Genomic DNA, 11,703 nt, shown 5'->3' with positions numbered 1-11,703 from the left:
GATTTAATGGATATTTTATTATATTTCACCAAGTTGCTGTGTATCCTTGAGCAGGAATAAAAATTATATTTTTCAGAGAGTCTTCTTCTTGTTGTCTTGCCAATCTTATATTTTCAAAGAAGTTGCCATGACATTTTGAATAAAGATTTCACGTCAATAAATCTTTGCACAAAGCCAAACTACTTTTCATTTCAAAAATCTTGCTGGACACAAAGTGTTTTCTACAGCCTGCTTTCTGAAAAGTCCTTACTCAGTATATAAACATTGGAGGCCTCAGGTTTTCATGGGTCTTTTATTAGTTACAAATCCAGCTTGTACATCTGAAACAGAGATTTTTCCTGTTAAGCAGGTGAATGAGTCTTAAAGTCAAACTCTGCACACCCATTATACCACTTTGCAGGTCAAACCTCAAAGTGCAGGGACACTGAGCAAAATTCATTTTTGAGTAAAACGAGTAGATTCCAAATTTGTTACAGATCCTACACAGAATATGGATCTGATTATGCATCACAGTACACAGCAACATAAAACACCCTCTTGACATGTTTAGACATTCAACAAATCTTTCTGCCAAATTTTTAATGAAATCTGTATGTTTTACAAATAAACACATGAAAAAATAGGTCTGAAAACGTAACCAAAAGCTATTACAATTGGTCCCTTTTCAATATTCAGTAATGTAAACGTGGACAAAAACTAAGAATCAAGTCAAGCAGAAACAGGGTGACATGTTTAAATTACTACCGTAAACTCTCGGTAAGGGAAAAATACATTCCTTAAGGCACATGTATGAGACAAACAAGTGAGACAAAGCTAGAGTTAAAGCCTGTAACACTTTTCTACACATAAATTAAGGTAACAATAAACATAACATAACTTTAAAACAAATAAAGCTGTGGTTCGGACACAACGCCTCTTTGGTTTCTGTTAGTGTCATGACTTGGACTGCGATTGCTGGAATCTACAATGCTCCTGATGTAAGGCAATCTGTGATTAATAGATAGATCAAATAAAACATGGTTAATGTTGGACTTCTATAAAAAATAAACAAATGATCTGTGTGAAAAGGCTATCAATCTCATTTGAACACACGCATGAGTGGTGTTTCTTCTTAGTATAGCTTGTAAGAACAAAGCAACACAGAAGTACAAAAAGGGCTTTCAAGTTTGTCAGATGCTGCAATCAGGAGTAGAAAAACTCCTGGGACTATCTATTAATAACGGCTTCGGAGAAAGTACTACATACAGTATGTGCTAATCTCCAGATGTAGTTCCCTCCGCCGTCTTCCTGAGGACACATCAAGCTCTAAGTGGCGGCCACCACAGAGCCTTTCTTGTCAGCGAAGAAGCTCCTGAGCATCATGACCTGACCAATGCCGATGATAAACAGCAGGACGGTTTCTCCGATGGACCAGAAGGTCACCCGCTCCAGCAGGTGCTCTGCCTTTGTGCGGTCGTGTGCCTCCCTGAGTCTGTACCATGTCTGCGAGTCAATCACCACCTTCAGGATCTCATGAATGGAGACGCAAGATGACTCCAACTGAAAGCAGAAACACCAATTATATATATTGGGTGTTTTGATGAACAATGACGTCGGACCAAGTAGCAAATAATATTAATTATAATTATGGTTTGAGGGGTAGTCATATTTAAAGCTATCATACTTCATTGACAAAAGCAATATTATTTTTAGTATTAGTTTGCAGGATAATCACGACCTTGGTTGGTCAGTTTGTTTGTGTTATTGTGTGACTTTGATATGTTACCACGTGAGTTTGTATACAAACTAATGTGATAACACACCAAATTCACAGCCTGGTAGACCAGCAACTCCTGTGCTCCTTGTGCAAGGTATAATTACTGTTTTTGTCAATGGAGTCTGGTAGCTTTGAGGCTTAGGTTCCCCTTGCAAATAGTCTGTTGAGAGCAGAGAGAGAGCAAAGTACAGCAGTGATAATATTCTAAATATAGCAAACACTTGAAGTGATGTAGATTTTGCTTGCTGGCTTATTTGTTTAAGGTGTGCTTTGGTATAGGTAGAGAAAATAAACCAATCAGGCATAACATTATGACCACCTTCCTAATGTTGTGTAGGTTGTTCCTCCAACACAGTTGTGACTCATCAGAGGACGGACATGGACCTTCTGAGAGTGTCCTGTGATATCTGGTAACAGAACGTTGTTAGTGAGGGGTCTTGGGGTCCTATGGGTTGAGGGATCAGGCTTGTTCCAGTGCATCCCACAGATCTTTGATCAGTTTGGGATCTAGGCCAGGTCAACACCTTGTTCTGTTGTTAATGTTTTTTTTTTGTTTGTTTCGTGGATTTGTCTGTGTCAGGCTGCATTCTGCTGGGGATGGCTGCTGCCATCAAGGAGTGTCATTGCTGTGGGGTGGGGGTGCCTGGTCAGGTCTATGTGGGTGGTATATGTCTAAGTAACATCCACATGAATGCCAGGTCCAAATTTTTCCAGCTGAACAATGTATTGTCACAAAATGGTCAATAATATTTACTTCACCGATTGGTGCATGTTTTCTTGTTAAATAATAGTTAATTGCTCGCTGCGCTTGTATGCGTGTCTGCTTCTCCCAACATGGGCTCTACTGACCACCATATACTGTAGATAATACACTATGGATGATTACCTCATACTACTCCACTTCGAAGTAAGCAAATACTCTCTTTGAGATTATTCTTCCTTTATTTATGTCACATCTCTGGCTCCACCCAGTGGACTTTGTGAAAACTTCCCACCACTGACACTAATCCTATAATAATGCAAAAACATCTTCAGAAGCTTTGCTGCACTTGGTAGCAATTGATTATTATTTAGCCTAACATACCAAACATGACAGTATTAACAAATAATGTCTTTAATATTTTTTTTTAATAATCTTGTTCCAATTGGTGACAGGCTCAATGAGGCCTTTCCATCGTATCTAGACAGATTTTAAGGGCCGTGTTGATCATTCTTACCTGAGTCAGAGCTGTACTTCCAGTCATAGTGTCCAGGAGAGGCTCCTCGTCCCCGTGGCGGAAGTCCAGGTACACTATTTTATGTGTAAATGTAGAGAACTCATTGCTGAAGCAGACCTTGTAGACGCCCTGCATGCCGGTGGTGTGAGAGAAGCTGTCATACTGCTTCTTCTTCTCGTTATACAAAACGTTGCCCAGAGGATCTGTGACGAAGCAGTCTACATCGTAGTTGCCTCCAGAAATGACCTGAAAGTCAGCAAGTACAACCCAAAACTTGTTAGGACTTAAGGAGGTTGAGGTATTTGTAATACAATAACATATGTTGCTTTGTGCAACATATGCACAATGCAATGGTTGACTGACTGTATTACCGGATGAATTATGTAAATTATTTTTAAATTTTGGTGATAACAAGTAACAAGAATATCACAGACAGACTGAAGAGAAACTTACTTGGAAGTCTATGTCAAACTTCACGTCTTTCTCGAGTTCCTCGAAGAAGCATTGCTTATCGTTATCAGGGAGTTCAAATGTGAGCTCAGTCCCAAACACCACACACGCATGAAACACTAACAAACAGCAGATTCCCAGAGGAAGCATTGTGAAGGCTAAACGTGAGTCCAGACAACTGGAGCCTGTGGAAACTCGCCTTCACTGTCACACTGGAGGTAATAGTTTGGAGCTCTGACGTGGCGCGAGTACAAAGAACTTCCGGGACAGGTTTGTTTTAATTTTTTTTTTTTTTTTACTTGCTTTTTTTTAGTTAAACATTGCCCACTGTTGTCATATGTTAAATCTCATCAGTCACGACTCGTCATGCACTCTTAACATAAGGTAACCCGTTTTAAAAGCGGTTAAAGTCATGGAGCTACGACATTACAGGAAAACGTCACACTCGTCTCAACCAATCAGAGCGTCACAGCACCGAGCCCAGCAGCGGACGTTTCAAAATAAAAGCACGGCGTTTGGTAGGAAGTCGGAGCACTTATTTTGTTTGTCCAGAGGAAACAAGTGCTTCGGTTAAATCAAAAACAAACTAACAAAAATCGAATTAAAGGCCAGCTTATGGTTAGTATTTTGCAGCAGAGGAAAAAGTAGTAAAAGATATATTTAGGTGCTCATCGTTTTATTGTTACATGATTTTAAACTGCATTACAGCCTGTACAGGTTCCATATTGAATACTTTGATATTTTGTCTCACATTTGAAAAGCGTAATAAAATAGTACAGAAGACAGGCATGTAAGAAATGCATGGTGCATGTTCTAATAAGGCTCGTTTCATGAAAGTTGTCAAGAATTCACATTAAACGTTTGTCCGTGTATGACCACTTCAGATATCCATACAAATAAACGGGGTTTTGGATTTCGCATACAAGACTTGCTGCCACAAATACTGTATTGCAAATGTAATGAGTCAACCAGCTGCTTTGCACTGTTTTCTTTGGTGTGTTAGGGTGTGTGTAGTCTCCACAGACACCCTGCTCTGTTCTCCACGGCTGGTAAAACATTATCTATGTCAGAGAGCATATGTCCTTGCAGTCAGAAACTTTTATTTGTTTTAAAGCTTTTAGTGAGTCGTACACTGGTTTATCATCTCATCTCATTTTCTACAACCGCTTATCATAAACTGGCTTCTATGAAAAGAAAGTACATATTAAACCAGAGTCTTATTTAGAAAATCACAGCCAGGGCACGTCACGCCTCCCTTCACTTCCGCAGAGGCGTGTGTGTAAACAGGGTTCAGACTGGGCTAAACTCACTTGTGCATAGTTTGTAGTGCATTTGTCTTTCATCTAATGAATGAATGACCGTGTCCGTGAAAGACAGAATATTTTTTTTAATTTTAAGCTTCCTGAAATATCCAATTGTACTTATTTAATTAATCGAATAACCGAAACTATGCAAAACTACGTGAGCGTTATCAAGGACTTCGGAGAGAAACATGTCACTGGTCTCACGGTTGCGCTGGTTACAGGTAAATCGATCATCATGGTTATGATGTTATCTTATTTTGCCTTGTTTTAAGATTTTATAAAATGTCATTGTAAGGCAACTTTTCTGGTACCACGTGTAGTAGTAGTAGTAATTCATGCTACGCTTTGCGTAACCCATCGTTTATTCAGTTTCCAGTAATACAGGATTCATTTAGATCAGTCGTGAAGTTTTAGCTTATAAGATTAGGACAAGACAAATATCGCTCCATTAATGTTGTTTTTTCCTGTCAGGGGCAAGCCTGCTGGCCTTTCGAAGGTGGATGGCAGGGGGAGTGTGTAGGAGCAAGGCCAGGCTGGATGGGAAAACAGTCCTGATTACAGGGGCCAACACTGGCATTGGGAAGGAGACGGCCCTGGACATGGCGCAGAGAGGTGAGGCCATCCGCGTGAGGAGAGGAGGGCGTGGTCTGCTTGGACACGTGCCACCTGTCTTAATTAATAACAGCAACTAGAGAACACATTATAAAAGCAGATTAAAACTAGATCAATTATTGCAATGACCCCACAGTGTGTGTGATAGCGACAGGGACCTTTAACCAACTGTTACCTTTACTCTACTCCACTTCCTCCATTGTTAGCACGTGAGTATTAAGTAGGTTGCATACTTTTTGTCAAGGTGCCAGAGTGATCCTGGCCTGCAGGGACATGACCAGGGCCCGCATTGCAGCCGACGAGATCCGGCAGAAAAGTGGCAACGGCAATGTGGTGGTGAAGAAACTGGACCTCGCCTCGCTGCAGTCTGTCAGAGAGCTGGCCAGAGATGTCGAGGAGAAGGAGGGGCGCCTGGACATCCTCATTAACAATGCAGGTCATTTGCAGTGGTTCCACATTGAACTCAGTCACCACCAGTGATATGTTTTGCCCCCTTCCTCATCATGCAGAGCAGAATAAATGCATGGGTTGAACATGCACCACTTTTTATTTATTTTTGTGTTTTGTGTGTGTTTTATTCTACAAGTGTGTGTTGTGATTGTTAGGCATCATGATGTGTCCCAAGTGGAAGACTGAGGATGGCTTTGAAATGCAGTTTGGTGTCAATCACCTGGGACACTTTCTTCTCACCAACTGTCTGCTTGACCTGCTGAAGAAGTCGGCTCCGAGTCGCGTTGTCGTCGTCTCCAGCCTGGCTCACGTGAGAGGTGCAGTCTTTTTGTGTATATAATGTCAGAGCACACGGGTGAATAGAAAATCTGACAACCTCATTTCATCTCATCTCAAACATCGGCACAGTTAAAATGTATCTGAAGTGTTTTACTACTTTCACTGTGAATATTATGACAGATTTAACATCATTTGTTCATCATTTTATTTACAGTTACACTTAATTGTTTCTTGTAGGTCAAATTCACTTTGATGACATTCATCTCGATAAAGACTACGAGCCTCAAAAGAGCTACCGCCAAAGCAAGCTGGCCAATGTTCTCTTCTGCAAAGAACTGGCTACCAGACTGCAAGGTAGTGTCCATGATTGAAAACTCAGTGATTCTGAGTCTCTCTCTTTCCCAGCATTAACCGTAGCATCAGGCCCCAGCTACCACTAAACATATGACGTACCCCACTCATTAGGCACCGGCGTGACAGTGTACAGCCTTCACCCTGGAGTGATCCGCACGGAGTTGGGGCGCCATTTTTTCCCTGCCTTGCCTATGTGGAAGAGGATGATACTCGCATGCTTTTTGACACTGGTCAAAAATTGCCGGGAAGGAGCACAGACCACCATCTACTGCGCTGTGGACGAGAGCCTGGCAAACGTCAGCGGCCTCTATTACAGGCAAGTACATGTGACTGTGATCATAACTTGTATTACATGGAATTTCCAAATGTTTCTACACTTTTTCTTTTACTTCTTTGGATTGAGTCAAACCTGTTTTTCCACAGAACGGATGAAAAATATCTCTCATTATGCCGACTTTTTAATAGTCATATATGTAACAACGCATTTGTTTTCATTGCTTGCTGAAGTTTCATTATATAGGGAATGGTTTCTTACATAAACTACTAGTAATCCATCAGGAATGTGGGCTGCATCAGGAATGATTTTAACCATACTGTGTGACAGTTTTTGATTTTCCTTCTCTTTTATTATTTATTGTGCCGCACAGTGACTGTGCTCCCAAAACACCAGCTCCACAGGCCCTGGACGACGCCGCTGCCAAGAAGCTGTGGGACCTCAGCGCTTCCTTGGTCGGTCTGGCTTAAACGCAGCAGGCAGCCATGCTTTCATCAACCAGCGAACCCTGTTTACACAGAGAATAAAGCACTGCACTTGATTTTTATGATATAGTATGCGTAAAGGCATTGCATTTTTCTACTAATCAAATTCTGTAGGCCAATAAGAATACAGAATCATGCACTATTTACTCAGACACCTCAGACAATGAGGTGTAATGCTTTATCTTTATATTTTGTATATTCTGCGCACTTTACAACATGAGTTTTAATGAATACTTGTGCAAAACTGCTACATCTTTATCAAAGTTACAATTGATTTATTTGTTTAACTCTAAAAGGCTAATAAAACGCTAGCCGTTGTTCGTCAAATTCATTCATACCTTTAAGGCTTTGCTGCTTTTGTTCATGGCATCTAACGATTGCAAACACACAGCTGCAGTTATAAAAACACGTAATCTAGAGGCAGAATGTGTTGAAGTCGCATGGCTAAGGGTTATGTAAAGGAAGTGACCTTAAGAGCAGCCTAAAATGAACAGCCTTAAGATTGTTGGGGAGTCGATTCTCCACCAGGTGTTAAGAGGGAGTGGATGCCTCAGGGGAAGAGAGCAGTTAGGATCCACCCAGTAGACCCAGAAGACTTGTCAGTTCCTGTGTGTGTGTGTGTGTGTGTGTTTTTTTACATAGCTGAAGTAGTTGTGTCACAACAATGTGATTCTGACGTTTTGTAATGTTTGCTCTGAAGCTGCGTGAATTTGTTAATGGAAAAACGGAAGTGTGCAGGAAGACGCCAACGTTTTTGGAAATAAATGTCTGATAAAAAGTGACTCTGGCAGTTATTAAAGAACGTCTGCAATGACGAAAACACATTAAATACACATCATTATTTATTCACAGAGGCTTGAAAGATCCAGGATTTAGTGTCCAGTTTTTTAGGGCTGGTGTTTGAAAGCACTTGGTACGTAATAAGATACAGCATGCTCCGTATGAACAGTTTTCACAAAGCAACTTTTAAATGAAAGTTGAAACACAAAGGGAAGTAGCTGAAATTACGCCACTGTTGGGAAGAATATCTTTGCATTTGATTATAACCACACGCGCTGCTTTCGAAAGGTTACGTCAGAAAAGTTTAATGGCTCAATTGAGGATTTTCACATGTTACACATTTACAGGTTTCACTTTTCCAGCTTGCATAATTTTTTTTTGACACACATTGACACACTTATCCTTGTACTTTGAATTAAGATGAATACTAATATGATCCACTCCCTTATCTGTAGTTAAAATGTAGAAATGCCATGCCTGTGTGTTTGTGGATGTGAAATTATCAGTACGTTGGCCTTTACTCACCTAATACTGTATTCCGGTTCACCAGATTTGTCATCCTCGCTGTAGTCGATAAGTATATTAGTGAGTCGCGCTGCGTCATGTCGCTGTGAGCCCACATCTTTATGTTTGCAAGAACAATCTCAGTCGATTTGTACGACACGTATTTATCTTTGGTCCTGCAGTGGAGCCCAAAACTGCCACTAACAAATCACGAGTTAGATTACAATGTGTTGGTGTAGTTCTAAAGTTACTCATTTTAAAACTTGACGAACTAAGTTTTCTCTTAAAAAAACCCAACAACATTACGTAGTTCCTATCAGCTGCTCCTCCTTAACACACAGAATCTGAAAAAAAAAACATCAGTCATCAACATGATCACATGATCGCCATAAAGTGAATGAGTGCATCCCCCCACAGGCGCTCTGGCTCCTCTCTCTTGTTGCCTCTCCATTGTCTGTAGATAATGTCATGCACATGCCCTTATCAGTTCTCCGTCCAACGCATACACAATCTATAGCTGGGCTGGAAAAGTGATAAGGAGATGTGAGCGACCACTGCGGCATCTGTTCCATCTCTGTGACGGAGGAGCTATTGTTTGGGGACAAAAATTGACTCCAGTGCAAAAGTTTTCAAGTCTCCGGCTGCATGAAGTTGCCATTGTTTTCCTCTGAGTCCTGAAACTGAAAGTGGATTTCCTGAGGTGAGGAGCAGATGAGATTTGCCGTTCTGCTTCCATCATTCAGCCACAAAAGAGGTAAACCTATCATGGAGAAAAAGCCCCTCTCAGTCTGCCTTTACCATCACTGCAAGGTGCTCGCGTCCTCCCGCAGCGTCGGACTAGTTAACCAGTCAAAGTGGGTCCCTGCAGCAGTAGGCCTTCACAGTTTAACTGCTGACAAACTTTTGAGACACACCCCATTGATGAGTTTTATTTCACTGCAGCCCCGCCTGGCTGCACGGATTTCTCGGCTGCCATTGGTTCACGTTCTGAACTCACCATACCTGCCCCCTGGCTCCTGAGGACCGGAGCCAAATAGTTATTCCAGCTGTCAGTCACGGTGGAGATCAGCCAGTGGGATGAGAGAGACCAGGCTTGGTGGGTGTGTTCCTCACAGGTGTGGCTGAGAAGCACATTCCAATATGTACATACCTGTCAGCTCCTCTGGTATTCAGCTGCTCCTAGAAAGTGAGACCTCTGTTGACCACTCGCTCTCCCCTTTGCTCCTCAAGGGGCCCATGCCAAGGGAGAAGGACATAGTTCCTGTCTCAGGTGCACAAATGAGCAGTTCTCTAACGCGCTGTTCGTCGCTTTACCCCTTTCTTCAAGCCTCCATTTATATTATGGGATTCCATTCATTAACGTTATCATGAACAGCGCGAAGTCAGCGTGTCTGAAACAGAATGATCCAGGTACTCAATAGGAAACAAAAAAAATCTCTCTTTGTGCCTTGAAGGCTGTTTTGAGTGTAAACACATGGGAGTCGCTGTGTGAGTCAACCGTTCGCTCGCAACCACTGTAAAAACAAAACGGCGAATAGAGGCAGAACTAAGTTTTTCCAAACGACAAAACCCCCAAGCAGCCTCAGTAGTATCTCAATAAACAGCCTGATATGTAGCAGCGTTAGTCGGTGTACAGGTGCAGGCAGTGGCATGTAACCCCCCCCCCCCCTCCCACACACCCCCCAGCAAAGAACATCAGATCATCTGCGCCCGTTTGCTCCCTCTGGAAATCATAAAGCCTCAAAGAGAATGTGTGTGAAGTGGAGATTTGTGTTGTCTGCCTCTCTGGTATGCAGGCTTCTCTCTCTCTTCTTCCCCATCTGAACCACTTTTCTAACGTCTTGCTCCCTCTCTCCTCTCTCGCGTCCCTTCATCTCTCCGTGGATCCCTCTGTCTCTGTCTCTCAGCTCCTCTCTCTCTCTCTCTCTCTCTCTCTCTCTCTCTCTCTCCGTCTCTGCCAGAGAACCGAAACCCCGTGTGCCTCCGGCAGGTATGGAAATGCAGGTTTGCAGCATTTCGCGGGCCTAAATCAGAGCAGAGCGAAGACGCCTGTGCCGTGACTACCTTTGGACGAGTCTGTGCATGTGCTGAGCTGAATCAGAGCAGCCACAGTGACTCAGGTTCTCTGTGTCGCCAGTCGCTAACACACAGTGCAGCTGCAGGTTTTCATCACTACTTTCTGTTGTGCTGGCTTTCAGTCTAAAACATTCTTCAACTCAGAAACAAGCCTGTGACCCAGAACGAAACCCCGGTTAGACAATAAGTACAGGAATAGTGTGGAGCAACGTAAAAATGGTGGAATCAAACTCAAACAAATACAACTTTGGAGTAATGTAGAGCGAATGTATCCTCTGGCTCACAGACAGATACTGAAGCTCAACAACTAGTACCAAACAATCTACACAGGTTAAACAGGTTTCATAAATTGCCATTTTCACCAAAATCATCCTAGACAGCAGAAGGAACGGAGGAAGACTCAAAACCGCGCACAGCTTGTAACAGACCAAACTACATCTTCCCACTGAGGTGGCTGTGATCAAGTAGTTTGAAAAGTCAAGCATGTGGCACAAAATGAAATAAATGAACACCACCCAAACATTTTTTGAAACTCTAACTTCCCTACAAATGCAATTCAACAGTTTGACATAAGTGTGTACAGTGTGTGCTTCTAGGTCCTAGTTCACAGTGTCGTCCTGAATTGCATAACATTATAAGGTGTTTTCCCCTCTGTTAAATTGTCGTGTACAATAGATTTGTAAGCCGATATAATTTTTTTCTTGTCATTCAATGCGTCTTACAGGGAATCTTTGGGGATTGATTGGAAAGTTTTTTTTTTTTTTGGCAAACAAAAGGTATTTATAGTTGTTCCCACACAATCCATGTAAAGGACATGTATCCATGTATAAATCTAATTTTATGCACAACTCTTCATGCTCTTTGTCATGGTAAAATCTTATCTCTGTCTATTTGATGTCTCGGTTGTTATTTCTACGTTATTATCTTTACAAATCAGCGGGTGAGCGCAGTGAGGAAGTAAAGCCAAAAAGCAAAGGTTAATGCGGTTGTTGTGGACATCAGTGGAAGAGACAGAACATGTGTGGGAGGCACCGTGAATCATAATGAAATCAAAATAATAATCTGCTTTACCCACTTGACACTCATAGGTCGGGGTGTATTGGTGGGAACAGAGAAAGGGCAGATCAGAATCAGGATCAGGATCGGGATCAGGGGTGTCTGT

General features: G+C 42.0%; 2 protein-coding genes across 2 annotated transcripts; one reads left to right on the top strand and one right to left on the bottom strand.

Moving 5' to 3' along the window:
* Window positions 1-3,828, bottom strand: tmed3 (transmembrane p24 trafficking protein 3). Its single transcript, XM_047581184.1, has 3 exons — window positions 3,427-3,828; window positions 2,974-3,219; window positions 1-1,539 (listed from the first exon to the last, which is right to left on the bottom strand). The coding sequence occupies exons 1-3, from the start codon at window positions 3,571-3,573 to the stop codon at window positions 1,306-1,308; spliced, it is 627 nt and encodes a 208-aa protein (XP_047437140.1). The 5' UTR covers window positions 3,574-3,828; the 3' UTR covers window positions 1-1,305.
* An 845-nt stretch (window positions 3,829-4,673) lies between these two features.
* Window positions 4,674-7,963, top strand: LOC125005665 (retinol dehydrogenase 13-like). The gene is made up of 7 exons (XM_047581183.1): window positions 4,674-4,948; window positions 5,199-5,339; window positions 5,584-5,775; window positions 5,945-6,106; window positions 6,306-6,422; window positions 6,534-6,738; window positions 7,070-7,963. Exons 1-7 carry the CDS (start codon window positions 4,774-4,776, stop codon window positions 7,164-7,166), a joined length of 1,089 nt encoding a protein of 362 aa, XP_047437139.1. The 5' UTR covers window positions 4,674-4,773; the 3' UTR covers window positions 7,167-7,963.
* The last annotated feature ends 3,740 nt before the right edge of the window (window positions 7,964-11,703 follow it).

This window comes from Mugil cephalus, chromosome 3, assembly GCF_022458985.1.
Source record: "Mugil cephalus isolate CIBA_MC_2020 chromosome 3, CIBA_Mcephalus_1.1, whole genome shotgun sequence".
In the NCBI taxonomy this organism is placed as follows: domain Eukaryota; kingdom Metazoa; phylum Chordata; class Actinopteri; order Mugiliformes; family Mugilidae; genus Mugil; species Mugil cephalus.
The sequence above is the reverse complement of the archived record's forward strand: the minus strand, read 5'-3'. Positions and strand labels throughout refer to the sequence as shown.

What these genes read in the sequence shown, in the direction of transcription:
- tmed3 (XM_047581184.1), bottom strand. Translation starts at nt 3,573, where the DNA reads ATGCTTCCTCTGGGAATCTGCTGTTTGTTAGTGTTTCATGCGTGTGTG. An exon ending in AGTTTGACATAGACTTCCAA is followed by an intron (nt 3,220 to 3,426) that starts GTAAGTTTCTCT and finishes GCTGACTTTCAG; the next exon opens with GTCATTTCTGGAGGCAACTA. An exon ending in GAAGTACAGCTCTGACTCAG is followed by an intron (nt 1,540 to 2,973) that starts GTAAGAATGATC and finishes TTCTGCTTTCAG; the next exon opens with TTGGAGTCATCTTGCGTCTC.
- LOC125005665 (XM_047581183.1), top strand. Translation starts at nt 4,774, where the DNA reads ATGAATGACCGTGTCCGTGAAAGACAGAATATTTTTTTTAATTTTAAG. An exon ending in CATCCTCATTAACAATGCAG is followed by an intron (nt 5,776 to 5,944) that starts GTCATTTGCAGT and finishes TGTGATTGTTAG; the next exon opens with GCATCATGATGTGTCCCAAG. An exon ending in GTCAGCGGCCTCTATTACAG is followed by an intron (nt 6,739 to 7,069) that starts GCAAGTACATGT and finishes TGTGCCGCACAG; the next exon opens with TGACTGTGCTCCCAAAACAC.